This window comes from Thalia democratica, chromosome 7 (assembly GCF_965202585.1).
Source record: "Thalia democratica chromosome 7, ktThaDemo2.hap1.1, whole genome shotgun sequence".
NCBI lineage: Eukaryota > Metazoa > Chordata > Thaliacea > Salpida > Salpidae > Thalia > Thalia democratica.
In genome coordinates, this window is record NC_139171.1 from 47,134,022 (window position 1) to 47,155,961 (window position 21,940).

Below are 21,940 nucleotides of genomic sequence, written 5' to 3' on the forward strand. Positions count from 1 at the left end.
AAAAGTTTATCGCGGAAACCTACAAGCTTGAGCTCTCAGCTTCTAATTCTCACTTGAAGAGAGCACTTACCAGCGGCGTGACCAAGGGTGCTTTTCTCCAGACTACTGGAAAAGGCGCTTTTGGCTCGTTCAAGCTTGCTCCAATGCCAGCTGCTGGTCCCAAGAAGAGGACAAAAAAAGTAGCTAAAAAGCCAGTAGTAAAGAAGACCGCAGCTAAAAAACGAGTGAAGAAGTGTGCTCCCAAGAAGGCAGCAAAAAAACCAGCAGCCAAAAAGCGACCTGCTAAAAAGTGTGCTCCTAAGAAGGCAGCGTCTAAAAAAGCTGCAAGCAAGAAGAAGAAAGTAACAAAGAAGAAGCCGGTAGCCAAAAAAGCATCTAAGAAGGCAAGTACCAAGAAGAGCTGCAATAAATAAGTTGTTCTTTTACCCAAGGTCCTTTTCAGAACCACTCAATTAAAGTACAAAAAAAATTTTAAAAAGTAACAGCTTGTACCACTTGTTTCAAATTTCTTAAAGTAAAAACAAGATATGAGACAACTTGATGACCTAGAGCAACTATAATGCTTTAGTTTAGTTTATATTTGTCCTAAATCTAAAGTATTTAGGACAACTAATCGATTTAACAGCTACTAGAGTCTCTAAACAGTCTCAAACAAGCCTTATAAAACGAAAAAAATGTACAAACCTTAATCTACATTGTGTTGGTGGATTAACAGTTAGTATATTTGAATAATACATTTTACTCATGAGTGATAATATCCCTGTTTTCCTGTCTTACCAGTTAGTTACACTTACCATAGTTTTTTTTTTACTTTTACTTGATAAAACTCTTTTTGAGAAAGAACTAGTTATGTTTTGAAATCATTGCTTAAACTGTAGTAAAGTATATAGTTAAAAGTATGCGGGTATCTGCTTTAATATTAACTGTTTATAAATTGTTTAGGATGAACTTTTTCTTTTTTGTATAATAACGACCTTTAAATAACAAGTTTCAAATAAAATCAGGCTTTTTAAAAGTAAGATTTTTTATTTCAACAAACATCCTCTCCAAAGAAGACACAATACCATGATAAAATAAAATAAAACTAAAATATAAATATACAATACCCTCCAATCCTGGTCACACGTCATTCACAATTAAATAAATAGTCAATAACATTTAAATGGATGCTGAAAGTCCTACCAACCAAACAAAACATACTTTAAATAATTAAATGGTTTTTGTAAACTAGACATCTTTACTAAAAACACCATAAATTTAACCATAAAATGTATGTCGTAAATTTACAAGATAACCTTAAAAGACATGGTTAGAAAAAAATTAAATTAATGTTTAGGCCTGAGCTATCCAGAAAAGATTTTACTGAACTGAGGTGACCTAAGAAATACCTTACTAAAATAAATGAAATGAGTTACCTATAAGGAAATTTACTTTTTATATTCTTGCAAGAAATAGCCAAAAATGTTATTTGAACCGAAGTAGGTTCACGAGCAAAGATAAACTACTGTAGTGATAAACTAAATATATGATGAAAAATTAAGAGCAGTTATGCAAACCGTTGAGATTAAACGCCTTAACTAATCACTTAATTTTATTTGAGAGTGTAACAAAAAAAATCTATTCTACTTTTATACTGTGTTCAAAACTCTATCTTTAAAAGGGCTTTTATAAGTCGCGGACGTGAAATATTTTCCATAGAATAAATTGAACTAGGTCCGCAGTTATAAAAAAAAAGTATTGCCCTTAATTAATAGTAACAATGATCTAATACTAAATAATAAGGTGACTTTTGTTAAACTGCAGTAAACTTTTTTTTATTCAGTGTTCCTGAACTTTCTTTAAGTTTGATTTCTAATAAAATATCTGTTCAAAAACTATAAAAAAGCTGTAATTTATAAACTTTGAAACTTTATAAAATATATACTGTTTAATTTTATACATTCTTTCTTTCTTATTTATATGAAGCTGAGAAGTTTGTTTTCGTATCGCATGTGCATTATTCTACAAAATCATTATTTTTTTTTTTATGATTTTTAAACTGTAAGATAGAACAACCAAAAAGATTTTCTTTAACTAAAAATAAAAACTGGTAAAGACTTTTACACTTTAGAGTTTTATAAGCTATAAAATAATAACTTAGGTATAAAAAGTCATAAACTCATTTAAAAAAATAATATGTTAAATGGATTTAAGAATTTTCTTGAAACCCATAAAATCGATAATTTATATTTCAAATAATAACAAAAAACTAATACTGGTGAAAACTTTGAAATCCATCAATGTTCGTATTTTACAACAATCTACTTAGAAAATTACTTGTCAGACTCTTAAAACGAATAATGATTGTTTTTGAAAAATACAAAGTAAAAAATACCAACATTATTACTAAAAATGTGTTTGAATACTAGTATTCAGAAATGTTAAACTCAAGTGTCATAAACAAGTATACCTGCTCTGTAGGCAAGAGCATCTCCTACATAGAAAAGAAATCGGGACAAATGTTTTGAAGAGTTGCTGTTTTTTAGTGCTATACCGTGTTAAAATTCAAACATAGAGAATAACTTGAAATTTCTAGAGAAGTGAGTTTAGAATTTAGAATTAATGTTAGTCGAAAAAGAAAAACCGAAGTTGAACTTACAAGTAACCGCAAATTGAAAGATAAGTTAATTGACATTAAAATAACTTACACTCGTTTTAAACTTTAGACTGCTTGCTTTTTTATAACCTTTTACGTGTTACGCCCTATTCTATTTTTATTTAAATTTTCTTCTAAACAGTTTAACATTTCATTTAACTTTTGAAAAATAAATGAGTATTATTCAAAAAGCTTAAAGTGATCTATAGAATCCAAAAAGGCCCGAACCGGCTGGGTCTAACCGAAGTCTTAAGATTTAGTAGATCACTACTAACTAGTTTTGGTTCAGTTATATATTAAATAAGTTAAATAAACTTTCTTAATTTGAAATTTGTTTATTTACTTTTAAGCAAGCTTTTATTTAAAAATATTTTTTCCCTGTAACATTGTATTTTCTTGCACAAATACGCTGATATTTACAAAGTAATTGAATTTTAAAACTTACAGTTCCGTATTAATCTTGACAATGGTTATAAAGTATAAAACATTCTTTTGGATATTTGTTAACATAAATTTTGCTAGATTATTCTGCCAAATTGCGAAAATTTCTACTTTTATTTATGCAAAGGTTTCAAAATATTTTTCCTTTAATCATCTTTAACTGAATTACAAGTTTACTTTTGGAGGTAATTTATTTATTCTTCATAAACAGATGTACCAAAGGAAGGTTAGAAATACTCTACTTAAATAAAATGTTAACACAACACAAATGCTTTTCAATGTTTCAAAGTAAGTTTTAATTTGATCAATAAATTTAAATGCTAGATAACGTTTAAAATTTGTAGAACCGCTCAGTTCCAACCCGCGATCAACTCCCACCTGCGCATAATTCCCACCCGCACAATTCAAAATTGATCAAATCTGAGAACCGACCAAGGGTAAGGGTTAAGGGTAACAGTGATAAAAAAAAAAAAGATCAATAAGTAAAGACAAAAAAAAGGTGGGAGTTGTACGTGGGTGGAAAGTGTGCGGGTGGAAATTGATCGTGGGTAGGAATTGTAAGTTTACCAAAATGTTGATATTTATTTTGAAACATAACGTTTCCAACACAAATAGATTTGTAAAATATTTCATACAAATAAAAACTAGATATTTAGCCATTAACCTTTGTTTATTTCTTTATTTGGAAAACAACAAGTTAACAGTAAAGAAAACGGTATATGCAAACTACTCAATTTTAAAAATACCATTTAGTTTATTATTTGTATGATATAGCGCTTAAATTTTATTAAGTTACAGTTTTTATGTAATAGTGCTCTCTCTCTCTGATATGACGTCACAACAAAGCTCTATCGTTTGTGATGTCACAACAGTAAACATCTAAGTTGTAGCTTACACACTTAAAAACATATTTAAAATCTGCGATGAAATCTCAAGATCATACTTTTAGGGATCATTTCTAAAGTATGTGTCTCACGAACGTTATTTAACAATGACGGTCAACCACTCACGATGATGAATTGTGGAGAGGTTTTCTGAGCAGGAAAATGACTTCAGCTTGCTGAGTGTCGTAATGACTGTTCCACTGTTGTTAAGGCAGCAGTGGAGGGAAATCGCTCTTTCTGAGTGATTAACAACCAGCCTAGTGGGGCTATATATTATCGTTTAAAATCACAAGAAAACTTTTATATGTTGTTATAAGCTTATTTTCAAACATGATGTAATTAGGTATAAATTAAAATTTTATTAAACAATACGAATATTTAGATTATTTTATATTAGCTACAAATGCCTTTTTTTGTATTATGTTTGATAAACTTTTTATAAAGTAATTTATGCTTTAATTTGAAGTAAGGAAATCTTTGCTTCTCCAGAGAAAACTTAATAATGCAAAAAATCAATTGCTTTAAACTATAATATTTTTTAATGCAAAAGAAACTATTTTCATTTACTATGAGTAACATTTTTTAATTTATTGCAAAAAAGTTTCCCATAGAAACGTACATGGATCAGAATAGACTTTTAAACAAAGCTCGCCGCTAAATTTTGTAGTTAATTTTATGAATAAGATCTGATTCAAACATCAGGTGAGATCCTTCTTTTGGGGGACGAATCAGATTGTGCTTCGTGCCTTTCTGCGTAACAAGAATTTCGGCAAGACACGTTTCACACATCAAGTTATATGTTCAAACCGTCTTCATTTCCGTTCACCTTGTAGAAGGATCTAACTAATATGAGTTGCATGTATTAATGTTTGATATTCTGAATGCTAACGTTCGTGTGAAGCTTTATGACGTCATAAAGAAAGAGAGTTTATGATAACAGAAGAGATTAGCATACTTTATGCACTGCACAGTGCGGGAGCCGATCATTTCTACCCCGATCATTTCTAAACCGATCACTTCTAATCAGGGGCGTCGCGTGGGGTGGAACCCTGGAGCTGTAGCTTTACCTAAAAGAATGAAAAATTATGCTTTTTTTTTATTGATTTTAGAGTTTAAGACTTTAAATACGCTGATTTCAGCCCCTGCTTCAGCTGTACAACACTAAACTACGTCAAAATAACTTTATTTTAAAGTTGAGGAACTGAGCTTTTAAATGGCATAAGTTTTTTATATTACCTAAAAAAACAAGAAAGTTATGTAATCATGAAGTTGTACAAAAAATACAGCCAAATGTGTATATGAACGTCTTTAATTTCCTTGCTAAATTAGTTTTCTTCAAACTTTTATATTTGATGTTAAAAATGTTCGTAAAATTAGAGCTGCAAGCTCAATCTGTGTCAGCTGCGGTTTACTATCATTTCTAACTCGCTATCATTTTTAACCCGATCATTACTAACCCGATCATTTCTAACCCGGTCACTTATAACCAGATCACTTCTAACTCGATTACTTCTAATCTGGTCACTTCTAACCCGATAATGTATAAGTCGATCACTTATAACTCGATAATTTCTTACCCGATCACTTCCAACCCGATCATTTCTAATAAGATAATTTCGAATAAGATCATTTCTAACCCACTTTAACCCAATCATTTCTAACCCGGTCATTTATAACCCGATCATATTTAACCCGATCATCACTAATCCGATCGTTTTTAACCTGATCTAACCCGACAATTGTTAACCTGATCTGTATTAATGTGTTTATTTGTTGTTTTTTTAATAAGGATTTGTTTAAAAAAGCTAACCTCAACAAAATTGTTTTTTTAATAAAATTTAGTTTAATTTGTTTAAAATAAAACTTAATGTTCAGATACCTTCTGTTAAAATTTAATTTTAGATATTTATTGCTATTGGAAGTTTGTTGTCGTACGCTAGACCCAGGCATCAAAATCTGGGCGACTTACTCTGAATGACACATAACAAAGAGACACAAATTTATATACCTTAAAATCAAAAAATACAGTTTTACCTAGTTTTTATAGATTAATAGCAAAAGAAATCAACACTTTAGTATAATACTAATTGACTTATTTATGATTTGAAGGAGAAGGTTTTTAACGAATTTGGTTTTAACTTCATAATAAGCAACTTTAATATCAACTCTTTCAACGGTCAATGAGTTCCAATAAAACCAAATACAGCTGCACAATTTATCCTTTTAGATTTAACCTACAATTTATTTTAAACAAAAAATCTTCTCTGCAATATTCAGCAACACATATTTAGACGATTTAGTAAATTATTACAATGATTTTAGTGCAACAATCAGCAAAACAGTCTGAATCACGCGTTTCTACATCTAAATAAGGTTCAGGGTTACTTTTATAAATTTCAATTAGAACATAATAGAATGTCAAAATTCAAACAAACTAAAAAATTCATGAATAAATTTTCTTCTTGTTAAACATCAACCGGACATATCACATCCTGATCTTTAGAGTTAGGTTTTGTGCATTTGTGCAACTGTTTAGTATATCATTGTTATTTATCAATTATTTTTGTCGCTTCGCCAAAGCATAATCGATAAATTAAAATAAACATTATTGGAATTAAGGTAGAAAGAATTGTAAAAAAAATCAAAAATTTAAGTGCATTGACTAACCACTAAATTTCAAATCTAAAGTCCAAAGCACATTAAGAATACAGGTCAAATAAATATCTATCGAAAACTTTGAAAACTGGTTTATTATTAGTGATGTACCGGACCCGGATCCGAACTTTTTTTTCAAATTAGAATCCGGCCAGAACCGGATCCGGACTTTTTTTTCAAACTAGAGTCCGGCCGGAACCGGATCCGGACTTTTTTTTCAAATTAGAATCCGGCCGGAACCGGATCCGGACTTTTTTTTTCAAATAAGAATCCGGCCGGATCCGGATATCAGACAAAAATGGCAATATCCGGCCGGACCCGGATAGTGAGTCCGGTACATCACTAGTATAAACTAGCCTGAGTTAGAATGAGGTTTTTAAAAACTGAAAAAAAAGAACTTTAATCTAATAATAAGTAGAACAGCTAGCCACAAGGTTTACAAATTTAGGTGTTATTTACAATTAAAAATCTGAAATCAAGTTCTTGAAAAAAATACACTAGAAAATTACAAAATATTGAAAACTGGTTCAGCTCAAACTCATTCAAAATCTTAAAGAAAACTAGCCTGAGTTTTATAAAAAACTAAACTAGCCTGAGGCAGTCCAAGATTTTCTAAAATTCCCAAAAATTTTTAAACTAGCAGGTTTGCCACTGTTTAAGTCAATAAAACTAGCTAGAGTGAGTATAAACAAGCCTGAGTCAGAGTGAGGTTTTTAAAAACTGAAAAATTACTTTAATCTAATAATCAGTAGAACAGCTAGCAAAGATTGACAATTTGGTAGTAAAGTTGTGGACTGATTGTGGTACACTTAACTTATTAGTACTACCCATCATAAATAAATTCTACCTTATTTAATTAATATCTAACAAATACCAAATTCTAACTGAGACTACTTTCTATAATCAGACACGACAGTTTTGAGTGATGAATCTTTTATATAAAACACAACAAGAAATACTAGCATATACAAAATTATTAATTATTTTGGTAACACTTTAAAAACTGGAAGCTATTTAAATCGATATAAAAAGACTTAAAACAATAAACTAAAAATTAAATAAAACTTTTAGTAAACAAGAAACTGTAAAATTTTCAATAAACTATTAAACTATAAACCTGGCTTAAATATTTAAACAATTAAACACCAGTTGAAATATTTACTTTTAAAACAAAACACTACTTACAATAAGCATTCACAAAAAAGTTCAAGATATTTTGTTGCTTCAAGCTGCACACCAAACTAACTAACTGCTTACATATAAACTGCCTGTGTTGTTCTAATGTTTTGTTGCATCAGTATTTAGTTTGAAACATTTCGTCATATGATTCTCATTGGCTCGTACATTACCGTATTAACTCTAAATATTCTCTGAGCTCAACTTTAAACAGTAAATAATGCAAGTATTCATTCCAAAGTTTTCTATTTTACAACATATGTAAAGAGTTGCATTTCTGAAATGTTTATTTCATAGTTTAAATGTAAACAAATGTAAATTAGTCACGTGTACAAAATGAGCCAATCACGGTAGGTGTTTAATTTTAACTGACGAAAATGACTCTTAACAATTTACACAGGGTTTGTTTTTGAAAAAAAAAATTCAGTATGCTCTTTTTTACTAACTAGATCCGGGTCCGGCCGGATCTCTGTTAGAATCCGGCCGGACCCGGATCCGTACTTTTTTTTTCAAATTAGAATCCAGCCGGAACCGGATCCGGACTTTTTTTTAAAAATTAGAATCCGGCCGGAACCGGATCCGGACTTTTTTTTCAAATTAGAATCCGGCCGGATCCGGATTGCTAATAAAACCAAACTATAGAATGAACAAAATCCTACATATTAAACAATGGTTTATAAGTTTAAAACTTTTTAAATTACTGATAGCTTATAATATAAAGTATCTTATCTTAATCAAGTGAATTTAAATCAAAGTTGTTATTTTTTTTTTTTGCAAAGATTAGTTTTGTTTGAAAGCTAATTCGACATTTAAACTGAAAGATAATTATGACTGCATGCATTTTTCGATTTATTTTCGTTGTAATTAATCATTTTAATAAGGTATAAAAATGGATTATAAATTAATTGTAGTTAGTTAGTTTCAAAAATCTTATTATTTCTTATTAATCTTATTAATAAGAATGCAACTGAAACCGTTAAAAAATTATTAAAAGTTGTACAAATCATTTATGTAAAAAACAGCGTTTTTTCGAAACAAACATACAATTTAAGTATAACAACCATTTAACAGTACTATTGAAATATGTGTATTAACCTTAGACTTGTTGTGTTCAACTCAAATTGTTAGTGGCTTTATCAAATAAAAACAACTACACATAAAAACATGATACAAAGAAAAAAACTTGTTATCATTTTTTGTATCTCTTTTTTAAACTGTACATGAGACAAATCAAAACTACTGTAATCATTCTTTCCATAAGTCTAAAGCTTACGTGCATCACCAATCAGTTATCAAGCTGCTAATGTCTACTAAACTCACACACTTTCATTCTTAATCCACTTTATGCTTATAAACGATCCAAGAACACCACATCTCACTTTAAATTTATATTTTATCGCTTTCCATTGTTAATTAGATAGTTAAGCTTGCTATGATTTCTCCACTTTTACTTTGTTTTTGATGTAACTTCTACGAAGGAAACTAGTGTGATCACTGCTCTAATCCTTAACTCATTGCTTAAGGTACTTGAATGCTTAGTGAAAAGCTTTAACTAACTTGAATGTGTTTTTCGTGGTCTTTTTCTTGTTATCTCATTTAATCAAGGAGCTCATTCTTTTTCATGCTTACTTTGTGGACTTTTGTTCGTTTATCATTCAATATTTATTTGTCTTTTGGTTTATTAAAATAAATTTATGCTACGTCACTGTAAAAACTAGTTATATTTTTTAATGAAAATAATAAGAATAAAACTTCACTGAATTATTAGTAGAAAATGTTTTCAACTGTTAATAACAAAAAAATGTTAACGTTCCATAGAAAGTATTGTTCAATTACAACCAAAAACATGCATAGCTATTCAAAATTCATATTTACAATACATAAATGTAAACAACATCGATTGTTCAAAAGAAACATAATACTATCAACAAGCACACAATTGACCAAAATAAAAACAGCTTAAATAAATGATGAAAATGTATACTTAAAGCTATAATTTTCCAAAGAGGACATCTATTTAGTAGGTTGCTTAACTAGTCAAACATATGAAACAAACCAATTCATTAGCTGAAACATGGTACGCAGGAAAAGAAGTAACAGCTTCTTACCATTCATTTGTGTTACTTGTTACAACTGTATGTGAGACAACTTGATGATTTAAAACGACTTAAACAGTTTGTCATTAGTTATTTTTGTTATAAATGTAAAGTCATCAGGACCACCACTTAATTTAACCACTTACTAATGCCCACAAAGCAGTGTAAAACAAGCTCTAACTAAAAGACAAAAATGTACCAAACTTAATGTTCCTTGTGCTGGTGAAAGCCCAAAAGCAAGGTGAAAGGTCAGTTAGAATGTTTGTATAACACACTTTACTTAAAGTTTTACTTTTATGTTTTATTTTTTAGTCACTTTGTTGTACTTACAATTGTTTTGGTTCTCTTACATGACATGTTTAACTACTTGTGAGGATGGAGCAAGTTGCAATTAAAAAGCATCGCTTAAGTCTCTTACGCTACATGTAATTAAACTTTTGCAGAAAGCTTTAACTAACTTGATTTTTGTGTCCATAGGATTTTCTCGTTAAGTTCTTTTTTTAAACAATACTTATTCCCACTATGCTTACTTTGTTTACTTCTTTTTGTAATATCTAACAAATATTTAGTTTATCAAAAAAAAAATTCTACGTCATCGTAAAAAATATGTTATATTTTCAAATGAAAATAATACATTAAGTTGTAACAAAATAAGCTTAACTTTTTTTATTATAAAAAAATATCTCATCAATAGCTTCTAGAATTTTTTATTAATATTTATTGCATGTATTTCAAACTATATAAAACAGTTTAGAGTTGTAAAATATACATGTGTAAACAACAGTAGATGTTCAAGTCAAAATGAAAATTATTAAAAAATTTGCGATTTCAGTACAACAATCATGAAGTAACACGACCAAAATCTTTTTACAAAACTTAAAACTGTTTATTGAACTCAAATTGTTCACAGCTTTATTTTATCTTGTTTCAGAAAGTTATAACCAAACTTCAACTAAAACACAATTGAAAACATGCATTGCAATTTAAAACTCATAAAAAACATAAGCAAAAAATAGCATCAACAAGTATACAACTTATTACAACATGAACAAAAAAGAACAATTCGAATCCTTAACTTTAAAAAGCTTGCATTGTTAAGTTGATTTGACATTGCTTATAGCTTTATCAAGTTAAAGCATCAACATTTAAATCAAACTAAATCAATTGGTACAAAAGAAGTAACAGGATGTTACCATTTAATTCTATCACTTTTTTACGGTACATATCACTAATTATCTAAACCACATATAACACAATTTGATAGCTTAAAACGGCATTAACAGTTTTTTTAACTATGCTTTTTTATAAACCTATGGCAATCTACCTATTTGTTTAACTAGCTTTTAATTTCTACTAAGCAGTATTAAACTACCATTAACTAAACAAAATATGTGTACAATTTTAACAACTTTGTGCTGGTAAAAGATCAAAAGTAAGAGTTAGAGCTAGTTGAATGAAACATTTTACTTCTACATAACGTTTTTTAAGCTCCTTATATTGGCTTTTGCAATTTTATCTGACCATTTTCAACTACTTTGAGAAAGGAGCTAGTTATGTTTTAAAAGTATTGTTTAAATCGTTGAACAAGTTTTATAAATCAGTTATAATTGAATGTTTCATAAAAAGCTTCAACTAACTTCAGTGTGTTGTCCGTAGGCTTTTTCTTAAAAACTTCTTTATTTACACTAAACTTATTCTCATATACGCTTACTTTATATACTTGTTTTTTTTTTTTCATTAAATAACTGCTTAGTTTGTTTTTAAAAATTTGTCCTACGTCACTATAAGTAAAAATTATATTTTGAAATGAAAATAAAACAGTTAGTTTTTATTTTATACTTTAAATAAACATGGTATTATTATTAAAAATTCTTGATCATTTGAGGTTTAATTAAAAAAGTTTTATTAATCATATTTGTTGAAATTAAACTAAAACTTAACATAAAAAACAGTTTCAAAGTTATACAACAAATAAATGTAAACAACTGTGATTGTTCAAAACAAAAAAAAATCAAAAGCATACAGTTTCAGTACAACTATCATTAAATCTTTCGTTTTACAAACCCTAGACTTTTTTTTGAACTTAGTAGCTTATGGATTTTTCAAATAAAAACATCGATGCATGAAAATACTAACAGCTGAAACGTTATGCAAAGGAAAAGAAGTATACAGCTTTGTAACTCAATTGAACACTATGTATGACACAACTTGATGACTCAAAACTGCTGTAACTGTTTGTTTTAAGTTATGTTTTTTAAAAGTAGGTTAAGTTTAAGATAAACGAAAAATGTATATGATCGGTATGAATCATTGGTCCAACATACAACAGCTCAAAAAGAAAAGCCTACGGCACGCGGTATTCCCAAGCGGTCACCCATCTAAGTACTAAGACACTGCTTAACTTCCCAGATCGGACGAGATGGGGTGCGTTCAGTGTGGTATGGTCGTAGGCGTCTAGCAGCGAAAAAAAGCGATTATAAACAAATAAGCTGTCTGAAACTTGTAGATCGTTTGCTTAAGTGTTTCATATGTTTAGAGCCCACTTTGTTCTAACTAATAAAGATAAACTAAGCCTTTCTAGTCTTTACTTTTCACATTTTTTTCTTAGCTTCAAGCTTCATAAAACTATTCAGCTATTGATTTTTAGTTGTTAGAGTACACAATATCATTACAGTGCAACGACATAGCAACATTATAAGACAGAAATTAACTAGTACAACAGTTGAGAAAAGTTATTTCAAATACTTTTAACTGTGAAACTACATTTTTTTACATAAACTTATTGGCACTTTTTAAAATAAACCTACTTGCTTTTAACTTTTGAACGAGTTTTTATATGTACAGCGCGTTTTTGAGAAGGTAAGTGACTAGTATGTGCAAGAACAAACTAAAAACTTAAGTAGTTAAATTGAATTAGATGGTTTAATTTAATTTTTTAGTACTACCCTTTTTATTATGAGTAAATTTAAGGTAATTATAACTAGTAAAATCACACAAAACGAATACTTGTGCATTTTTCGGATTTTTTTTACAAATCAGCACAGTTTAAAATGTAATCAAGTTAAACATACTTCATGGGTTTTACGGTTAACAAAGCTGGCTGGAAATAAAATAATAAAACTTTGCTTAAGCTTGAGATGAAAAAAACACTTAGCCTTGTCTAAAACTTTACTACTTTAAGCTTGCAGCTTAAGAAAACTAAGCTGGGTGTGTAGTAGTATAATTTGTTTCATTTGAGGTTTATCTCACTAAATGGAGAGATGTGCTGTAGCATTTAGACTGTTTTTCTGGACCTTTAAAGCTAACCTTTAAAAAAAAATTCACTTCTGGATCGGGCTAAGTCTTGTTTCTTTATCACTGGAACATTTTTAACATTAGTAGTAAAGCAACTTTGCTTTTATTAGCATACAGGCTTTAAACTCACACGCTAATGCTTGTATTAATCAGTAAAAGGTACCTGAGAAAGCAAAACTGCTCAACAGTCAATTCGTCACAGTCAGTAACTGCTGAAAGTATTGTTTTGCTTTCTTTAATCAACATACAAAATGTCTACAACAGCAGTAACAGCACCATCAGCAGCGGCACCGGCCGCAGTTAAGGCCAGGTCTTCCAAAAGACCAAGCGCCAAGAAGGCAGAACACCCGAGTTACAGGGAAATGATCAGCTCTGCCCTGGGAGCAATGAAAGAACGAAAAGGTACATCCCGCCAGAAGATACAAAAGTTTATCGCGGAAACCTACAAGCTTGAGCTCTCAGCTTCTAATTCTCACTTGAAGAGAGCACTTACCAGCGGCGTGACCAAGGGTGCTTTTCTCCAGACTACTGGAAAAGGCGCTTCTGGCTCGTTCAAGCTTGCTCCAATGCCAGCTGCTGGTCCCAAGAAGAGAACAAAAAAAGTAGCTAAAAAGCCAGCAGTAAAGAAGACCGCAGCTAAAAAACGAGTGAAGAAGTGTGCTCCCAAGAAGGCAGCAAAAAAACCAGCAGCCAAAAAGCGACCTGCTAAAAAGTGTGCTCCTAAGAAGGCAGCTTCTAAAAAAGCTGCAAGCAAGAAGAAGAAAGTAACAAAGAAGAAGCCGGCAGCCAAAAAAGCATCTAAGAAGGCAAGTACCAAGAAGAGCTGCAAGAAATAAGTTGTTCTTTTACCCAAGGTCCTTTTCAGGACCACTCAATTAAAGTATAAATAAAATTTAAAACGCAAACAATGTTACTAAACTAAAAATATGCAAATCAATCAATGAGATACAGTGGAATCGCTTGCGTCCGTGTCTATGTAAACAGTATATAAACAGTCTTCCGTTAAACAGTTTTATCATCAAAATGGCTCGTACCAAGCAAACCGCTCGTAAGTCAACCGGAGGCAAGGCTCCAAGGAAACAGCTCGCCACCAAGGCCGCTCGCAAGAGCGCACCCGCTACCGGAGGTGTGAAGAAGCCTCATCGCTACAGACCCGGCACAGTTGCGCTGAGAGAAATCAGACGCTACCAGAAGTCAACTGAGCTTCTTTTGCGTAAGTTGCCTTTCCAGCGTCTGGTACGTGAAATAGCTCAAGACTTCAAAACTGACTTGAGGTTTCAAAGCAGTGCCGTAATGGCTTTGCAAGAAGCCAGCGAGGCGTACCTCGTTGGTTTGTTCGAAGATACTAACCTTTGCGCGATCCACACCAAGCGTGTGACGATCATGCCCAAAGACGTCCAGCTCGCCAGGAGAATGCGTGGCGAAAGAGCTTAAGAATTGGCTAAAACCGGTCCTTTTCAGGACCACCTTTAAACTTTGAAAATGAGACAACAACCAAACGAAAGAATGTAAATAAAAGATGTGTCATTTTGGTATGCAAATGAGTTTTGTCGTAACCGTACGCGTCCGTAACAGCTTGTATATATAGTCGAGGGACTGACAAAATCAGTATATTCAACATGTCTGGACGCGGCAAAGGAGGTAAAGGTCTAGGAAAAGGAGGTGCCAAGCGCCATCGCAAAGTACTTCGCGATAACATCCAAGGTATCACGAAACCAGCGATCCGCCGTTTGGCTCGCCGAGGCGGAGTAAAGCGAATCTCGGGACTGATCTATGAAGAAACGAGAGGCGTCATGAAAGTTTTCTTGGAAAATGTTATTCGCGATGCAGTAACATACACAGAGCACGCCAAGCGCAAGACCGTCACAGCACTTGACGTCGTGTACGCACTCAAGCGTCAAGGAAGAACCTTGTACGGCTTTGGTGGCTAAACAATTAGCGAACCCGGTCCTTTTTAGGACCACCTATATCAATAAAATGTATTTTGGAAAACATTGACAAATTAAAGTAGCAGCTACGATTTATGCAAATTAGCTTTTCGTTCGTCGCGGTTAGGTTTGAGTTGTATATTCAGCTGTGCAAGTTACATTGCACAATCATTCGAACAACAAAATGTCGGGACGTGGTAAAGGATCGAAACTCAAATCTAAGCCGAAGAGCAGGTCTTCTCGTGCAGGACTGCAGTTTCCAGTCGGTCGCGTGCACCGTCTGTTGCGCACTGGCAACTACAGCCAAAGAGTCGGAGCCGGTGCTCCAGTTTATCTGGCTGCCGTTCTCGAGTACTTGAGCGCAGAAGTGCTCGAGCTTGCCGGTAACGCTGCTCGTGACAACAAGAAAAGCAGGATCATTCCTCGCCATTTGCAACTAGCTATCCGCAACGACGAAGAGTTGAACAAACTTCTCGGAGGCGTCACTATTGCTCAAGGTGGTGTTCTTCCAAACATCCAGGCAGTATTATTGCCTAAGAAGACCGCTTCAAAAAAGTCCGCCTAAGTTTAAACAAACCAGGTCCTTTTCAGGGCCACCTAAAACATTTACTACAAACGAGAGAAGCGATCGTTCGCGTACGGAACTGCTAATTTGCATAAATTTTCAGTATATATAGCAGCGTTGAGACTCAAGTTCACACATCATTATGACAGCTACCAAAGGCGCGAAGAAATCAGTAGCCAAGACCACCCCGGTCGACGGCAAGAAGAAGCGAAGGAGGAGGCACAAACAAAGTTTTGGCATTTACGTGTACAAAGTTTTGAAGCAAGTGCACCCCGACACCGGAATCTCCAGCAAGGCGATGGGAATTATGAACTCATTTGTCAACGACATCTTCGAGCGCATTGCAGCAGAGGCTTCACGTTTGGCTCATTACAACAAGAGGTCAACTGTGAGCAGCCGCGAAATTCAAACTGCTGTCAGGCTCTTGCTCCCCGGCGAGTTGTCAAAGCACGCAGTTTCAGAAGGAACTAAAGCTGTTACCAAATACACCAGCTCAAAATAAATGCTCAACAACCGGTCCTTTTTAGGACCACCTTTTGAATAAAACCAGCTATTAGATAACTTAAGTAAAAATTGCCTTTACAGTAATACCAACATATTGATATTTATACAAATTAACATGAAAAAAGTAGTAGTAGTACTGGCAATAAAAATATTTGCAAAAAAGGTTTAACTAACTTGAATATGTTGTCCGTAAGTTATTTTCTTCTTAACGTTTTTTAGACAGAAAACTACATGTTATTCATTTGTTGAACTTCTGTTAAAACATTCGGTAAGTAAGTATATTCGTTTTTAACAAAACTTTATGTTCAACTTATAACAAAAAAACTTAGTTTTAATTATCTTTTTAAGTTTTTTTTTTTGTTGGTAAATAACACAATGAGCTTTAACTTTTTGAATGTGTTCTTCTTAACATTTTGAATGCGATTGAAACCGTGAAACACGTTTTTAAAAGTACAAAAATGCAAGTAAAAGTTCAAAACAAAAATAACAAGTGTGATTTTCAAGTACAGTTAATTATTCCTTCTTACAAAGCTAATATATACCTAGCTTATTTAGATATATTGTCAAGTAAAAACACCACCATATGAAACAAGTCAATTCATTAGCTGAAACATGTGACAAAAGAAAAAAGTAACAGCTTGTACCACTTGTTTCATATAGTTTAAGGTAAAAACTAGATATGATACAACTTGATGACCTAAAACAACTATAATGCTTTAGTTTAGCTTATATTTGTCTTAAATCTAAAGTGATCAGGACAACCAATTGATTTAACCAGCTAATAGAGTCTCTAAACTGTGTCAAACAAGCCTTAATAAAACGAAAAAAATGTACAAACCTTAATCTACATTGTGTTGGTGGATTAACAGTTAGTATATTTGGATAATACAGTTTACTTATGAGTGATAATATCCCTGTTTTCCTGTCTTACCACTTAGTTACACATACTATAGTTTTTTTTTTACTTTTACTTGATGAAACTCTTTTTGAGAAAGAGCTAGTTATGTTTTGAAATCATTGCTTAAACTGTGTAAAAATATTTAGTATTTAAGTGTTAGGTAAAAGTTTCCATAGGCATTTTCTTGTTTAAATAAAACTTATTTTGATTCATTCTACTTTGTGGACTTGTTTTTCAAACATTTTAAATTGAATTTAGTTTATTAAAAGAAATAGTGCTATGTCACTTAAAAATAAAAGTTTGAATGAAAATAATACATTCGATTACAATGAAAGGAAAACTTAACTTTGCAATAATATAAACTTACTTGACTCAATTAGAGCAACTAAACTTGGATTTTATTTTCAAAAATCTATTAATCTTATTAATAAGAATGCAACTGAAACCGTTAAAAATTTATTAAAAGTTGTACAAATCATTTATGTAAAAACAGCGTTTTTTCGAAACAAACATACAATTTAAGTATAACAACCATTTAACAGTACTATTGAAATATGTGTATTAACCTTAGACTTGTTGTGTTCAACTCAAATTGTTAGTGGCTTTATCAAATAAAAACAACTACACATAAAAACATGATACAAAGAAAAAAACTTGTTATCATTTTTTGTATCTCTTTTTTAAACTGTACATGAGACAAATCAAAACTACTGTAATCATTCTATCCATAAGTCTAAAGCTTACGTGCATCACCAATCAGTTATACAAGCTGCTAATGTCTACTAAACTCACACACTTTCATTCTTAATCCACTTTATGCTTATAAACGATCCAAGAACACCACATCTCACTTTAAATTTATATTTTATCGCTTTCCATTGTTAATTAGATAGTTAAGCTTGCTATGATTTCTCCACTTTTACTTTGTTTTTGATGTAACTTCTACGAAGGAAACTAGTGTGATCACTGCTCTAATCCTTAACTCATTGCTTAAGGTACTTGAATGCTTAGTGAAAAGCTTTAACTAACTTGAATGTGTTTTTCGTGGTCTTTTTCTTGTTATCTCATTTAATCAAGGAGCTCATTCTTTTTCATGCTTACTTTGTGGACTTTTGTTCGTTTATCATTCAATATTTATTTGTCTTTTGGTTTATTAAAATAAAGTTATGCTACGTCACTGTAAAAACTAGTTATATTTTTTAATGAAAATAATAAGAATAAAACTTCACTGAATTATTAGTAGAAAATGTTTTCAACTGTTAATAACAAAAAAATGTTAACGTTCCATAAAAAGTATTGCACAATTACAATTAAAGACATGCATAGCTATTCAAAATTCATACATTATAATACATAAATGTAAACAACATCGATTGTTCAAAATTCAAAAGAAACATAATACTATCAACAAGCACACAATTGACCAAAACAAAAACAGCTTAAATAAATGATAAAAATGTATACTTAGAGCTACAATTTTCCAAAGAGGACATCTATTTAGTAGGTTGCTTAACTCGTCAAACATATGAAACAAACCAATTCATTAGCTGAAACATGGTACGCAGGAAAAGAAGTAACAGCTTCTTACCATTCATTTGTGTTACTTGTTACAACTGTATGTGAGACAACTTGATGTTTTAAAACGACTTAAACAGTTTGTCATTAGTTATTTTTGTTATAAATGTAAAGTCATCAGGACCACCACTTAATTTAACCACTTACTAATGCCCACAAAGCAGTGTAAAACAAGCTCTAACTAAAAGACAAAAATGTACCAAACTTAATGTTCCTTGTGCTGGTGAAAGCCCAAAAGCAAGGTGAAAGGTCAGTTAGAATGTTTGTATAACACACTTTACTTAAAGTTTTACTTTTATGTTTTATTTTTTAGTCACTTTGTTGTACTTACAATTGTTTTGGTTCTCTTACATGACATGTTTAACTACTTGTGAGGATGGAGCAAGTTGCAATTAAAAAGCATCGCTTAAGTCTCTTACGCTACATGTAATTAAACTTTTGCAGAAAGCTTTAACTAACTTGATTTTTGTGTCCATAGGATTTTCTCGTTAAGTTCTTTTTTTAAACAATACTTATTCCCACTATGCTTACTTTGTTTACTTCTTTTTGTAATATCTAACAAATATTTAGTTTATCAAAAAAAAAAATTCTACGTCATCGTAAAAAATATGTTATATTTTTAAATGAAAATAATACATTAAGTTGTAACAAAATAAGCTTAACTTTTTTTATTATAAAAAAAGGGTAGGTCTTTTTATGTGTACTATTTTATGGGCACTATTTTATGTGTAGAATTGCTGCATTCAATTTTTGATGTGATGTCATCAAAATTATGTGTAGTATTTAGATGTTGCTGCAATTAAGTTGCTGCAATTAAATGAAAAATAAATTACTGTCCAGGCCTTATATAAATATTATGGATAGTTTTTGAAGTTTAAAATTTATAAACAAACAAATAAAAAATAACTTGAATACACATAAACCAATAGTTTGATTTGTTTGTACATTTATTTAAATTATATTTTGTAAACTAACAGAAGTATAGGCTAGACTTATTAAAAGATTATGGATATTTTTTTCATTTAAGATTTAATAAAGAAAAAAAATTTGAATACACTTAAACCAATTGTTTGATATAAAATTATATTTATGTAACTTATATTTTTTATACTAACAGAAGTAATGGATTGGCATATTATAAATATTTTGAAAGAAAATTTTATTTAAGATTTTATAAACAAAATAAAAAAACAAAAATTGCACAAACATAAACCAATTGTTTGATTTGTAGTTTTATATATGTAATTTATATTTAGTAAACTTATAAAAGTAATGGTTTGCTCTTATGTGTACTATTTTATGGGCACTATTTTATGTGTAGAATTGCTTCAATCAATTTTGACCATAGTTTTATGTGACTTCATTTAAATTATGGGTAGTATTAGATGTTGCTGTAATTAAGGCCATAGGGGGGGCTCACTTTCTTTTTTACAACTTGATCTTATTTAGTAGAATTTAATCTGAGCTATCAGACACTTTTAACCGCTTAAAAAAACTCAAAGTAACTTTTGAGATATAAGCGATCAAAGAAAGGGCGTTCAATAGGTTCCTTATGGAAGGCGAAAACTAAAAATGCAAAAAAAGACTATTTCACTAAAAATCTATCTCCTCCTTCATTTTTTGAGTAATCTTTCTCAAATTTTTACAGAATGTGTATCATTAAACGTTAAAGAGATCTATTGTAGGAATTTTTTTAATTTTGAGTAAAAAAAAAAAATTGTCAAAAAACTACCCTTTTTTTTATTTTTTTGTGGATAAAATTTTTATTTTTCAAAATTTTAAAAATTCCAACATTCAGATTCTTTAAAATATTAAAAGGAACATTTCCTGAAAATTTGAAGTCTCTAGGTCAAAAAATGAAGGAGGAGATAGGTTTTTAGTGAATTTTTAAATTTCCGAGAAAATTAACCCCAAAAAATTTGCGGTTCATACGTTTGTATCGGAAACTTTTTACAAAAAATAAAATATCTCAAAAGTTAAATTATATTTTTAAATTCTATAAAAACAGGCTTGTAGTTTGTATTTAAAGCTTTCACATAAAATCCAAAGTTATTTTTTGTAAAAAAAAAAGTCGGACCCCCCCTATGGCCTTAAATAAAAATAAAATACAGTCCTGACCTTATATAAATATTATGGATAGTTTTTGTAGTTTTAAATTTATAAATAAAAAAAAAACTTGAATACACATAAACCAATAGTTTGATTTAGTTGTATAATTATTTAAATTGTATTTTGTAAACTAACAGAAAAAGTGGCTAGACTTATTAAAAGATTATGGATAACTTTTTTTTAAGATTTAATAAAGAAAAAAAAGCTTGATTACATTTAAACCAATTATTTGATTTAATAGTATATTTATATAATTTATATTATTTATACTACTAGAAGTAATGGCTTGGCATATTATAAATATTTTGGATATTTCTTTATTTAAGATTTTATAAACAAAATTTAAATTTAACACACATAAACCAATTGTTTAATTTATAGTTGTATATATGTAATTTACATTTAGTAAACTTATAGAAGTAGTGGTTTGGACTTATGTGTACTATTTTATGGGCACTCTTTTATGTGTAGAATTGCTTCAATTAACTTATGTGGTTTCATTTAAATTATGGGTAGTATTTAGATGTTGCTGCAATTAAGTAAAAATAAGATACTGTCTACTTTTAAATCAAACAATTGATTTAAGTGTATTCAAGCTTTTTTTATTAAACATTACATAAAAAAACTATCCATAATCTTTTAATAAGTCTATCCACTACTTCTGTTAGTTTACAAAATACAATTAAAATAAATGTACAAATAAATCAAACTATTGATTTATGTGTATTCAAGTTATTTTTTGTTTGTTTGTTTATAAATTTAAAACTACAAAAACTATCCATAATATTTATATAAGGCTTAGAAAGTATTTTATTTTTCATTTAGTTGTAGCAACATCTAAATACTACCCATTGAATATAATTGATTGAAGCAATTCTACACATAAAATAGTGCCCATAAAATAGTACACATAAGAGCAAACCACTACTTTTATAAGTTTACTAAATATAAATCACATATATACAACTATAAATCAAACAATTGGTTTATGTGTGTTCAAGATTTTTTTTTTCTGTATTAAAAATTTCTTAAAAAAATCTACCCTTAATCTTTTATAAGTCTAGCCACTACTTCTGTCAGTTTACAAAATATAACTCAAATAAATATAAAAATAAATCATACTATTGGTTTATGTTTATTCAAGTTATATTTTATTTGTTTTTTTATGAACTTAAAACTA

At 30.3% G+C, this 21,940-nt stretch overlaps 4 protein-coding genes and 1 non-coding gene across 5 annotated transcripts; all 5 read left to right on the plus strand.

Moving 5' to 3' along the window:
* Window positions 1–4,009: 4,009 nt before the first annotated feature.
* On the plus strand, window positions 4,010–4,206 carry LOC145841788 (small nucleolar RNA U3). Its single transcript, XR_014370164.1, has one exon. It is a non-coding gene; the product is annotated as a small nucleolar RNA U3 (small nucleolar RNA).
* A 9,998-nt stretch (window positions 4,207–14,204) lies between these two features.
* Window positions 14,205–14,615, plus strand: LOC145841486 (histone H3-like). Its single transcript, XM_082948845.1, has one exon. The coding sequence runs from the start codon at window positions 14,205–14,207 to the stop codon at window positions 14,613–14,615; it is 411 nt and encodes a 136-aa protein (XP_082804971.1).
* Window positions 14,616–14,800: 185 nt separating this feature from the next.
* On the plus strand, window positions 14,801–15,112 carry LOC145840929 (histone H4-like). The gene has a single exon (XM_082948285.1). The coding sequence runs from the start codon at window positions 14,801–14,803 to the stop codon at window positions 15,110–15,112; it is 312 nt and encodes a 103-aa protein (XP_082804411.1).
* Window positions 15,113–15,293: 181 nt separating this feature from the next.
* LOC145841487 (histone H2A) lies at window positions 15,294–15,674 on the plus strand. The gene has a single exon (XM_082948846.1). The coding sequence runs from the start codon at window positions 15,294–15,296 to the stop codon at window positions 15,672–15,674; it is 381 nt and encodes a 126-aa protein (XP_082804972.1).
* A 142-nt stretch (window positions 15,675–15,816) lies between these two features.
* LOC145841488 (histone H2B type 1-K-like) lies at window positions 15,817–16,176 on the plus strand. Its single transcript, XM_082948848.1, has one exon. The coding sequence runs from the start codon at window positions 15,817–15,819 to the stop codon at window positions 16,174–16,176; it is 360 nt and encodes a 119-aa protein (XP_082804974.1).
* The last annotated feature ends 5,764 nt before the right edge of the window (window positions 16,177–21,940 follow it).

Coding starts and splice junctions, on each gene's coding strand:
- LOC145841487 (XM_082948846.1), top strand. CDS start 15,294: ATGTCGGGACGTGGTAAAGGATCGAAACTCAAATCTAAGCCGAAGAGC.
- LOC145841486 (XM_082948845.1), top strand. CDS start 14,205: ATGGCTCGTACCAAGCAAACCGCTCGTAAGTCAACCGGAGGCAAGGCT.
- LOC145841488 (XM_082948848.1), top strand. CDS start 15,817: ATGACAGCTACCAAAGGCGCGAAGAAATCAGTAGCCAAGACCACCCCG.
- LOC145840929 (XM_082948285.1), top strand. CDS start 14,801: ATGTCTGGACGCGGCAAAGGAGGTAAAGGTCTAGGAAAAGGAGGTGCC.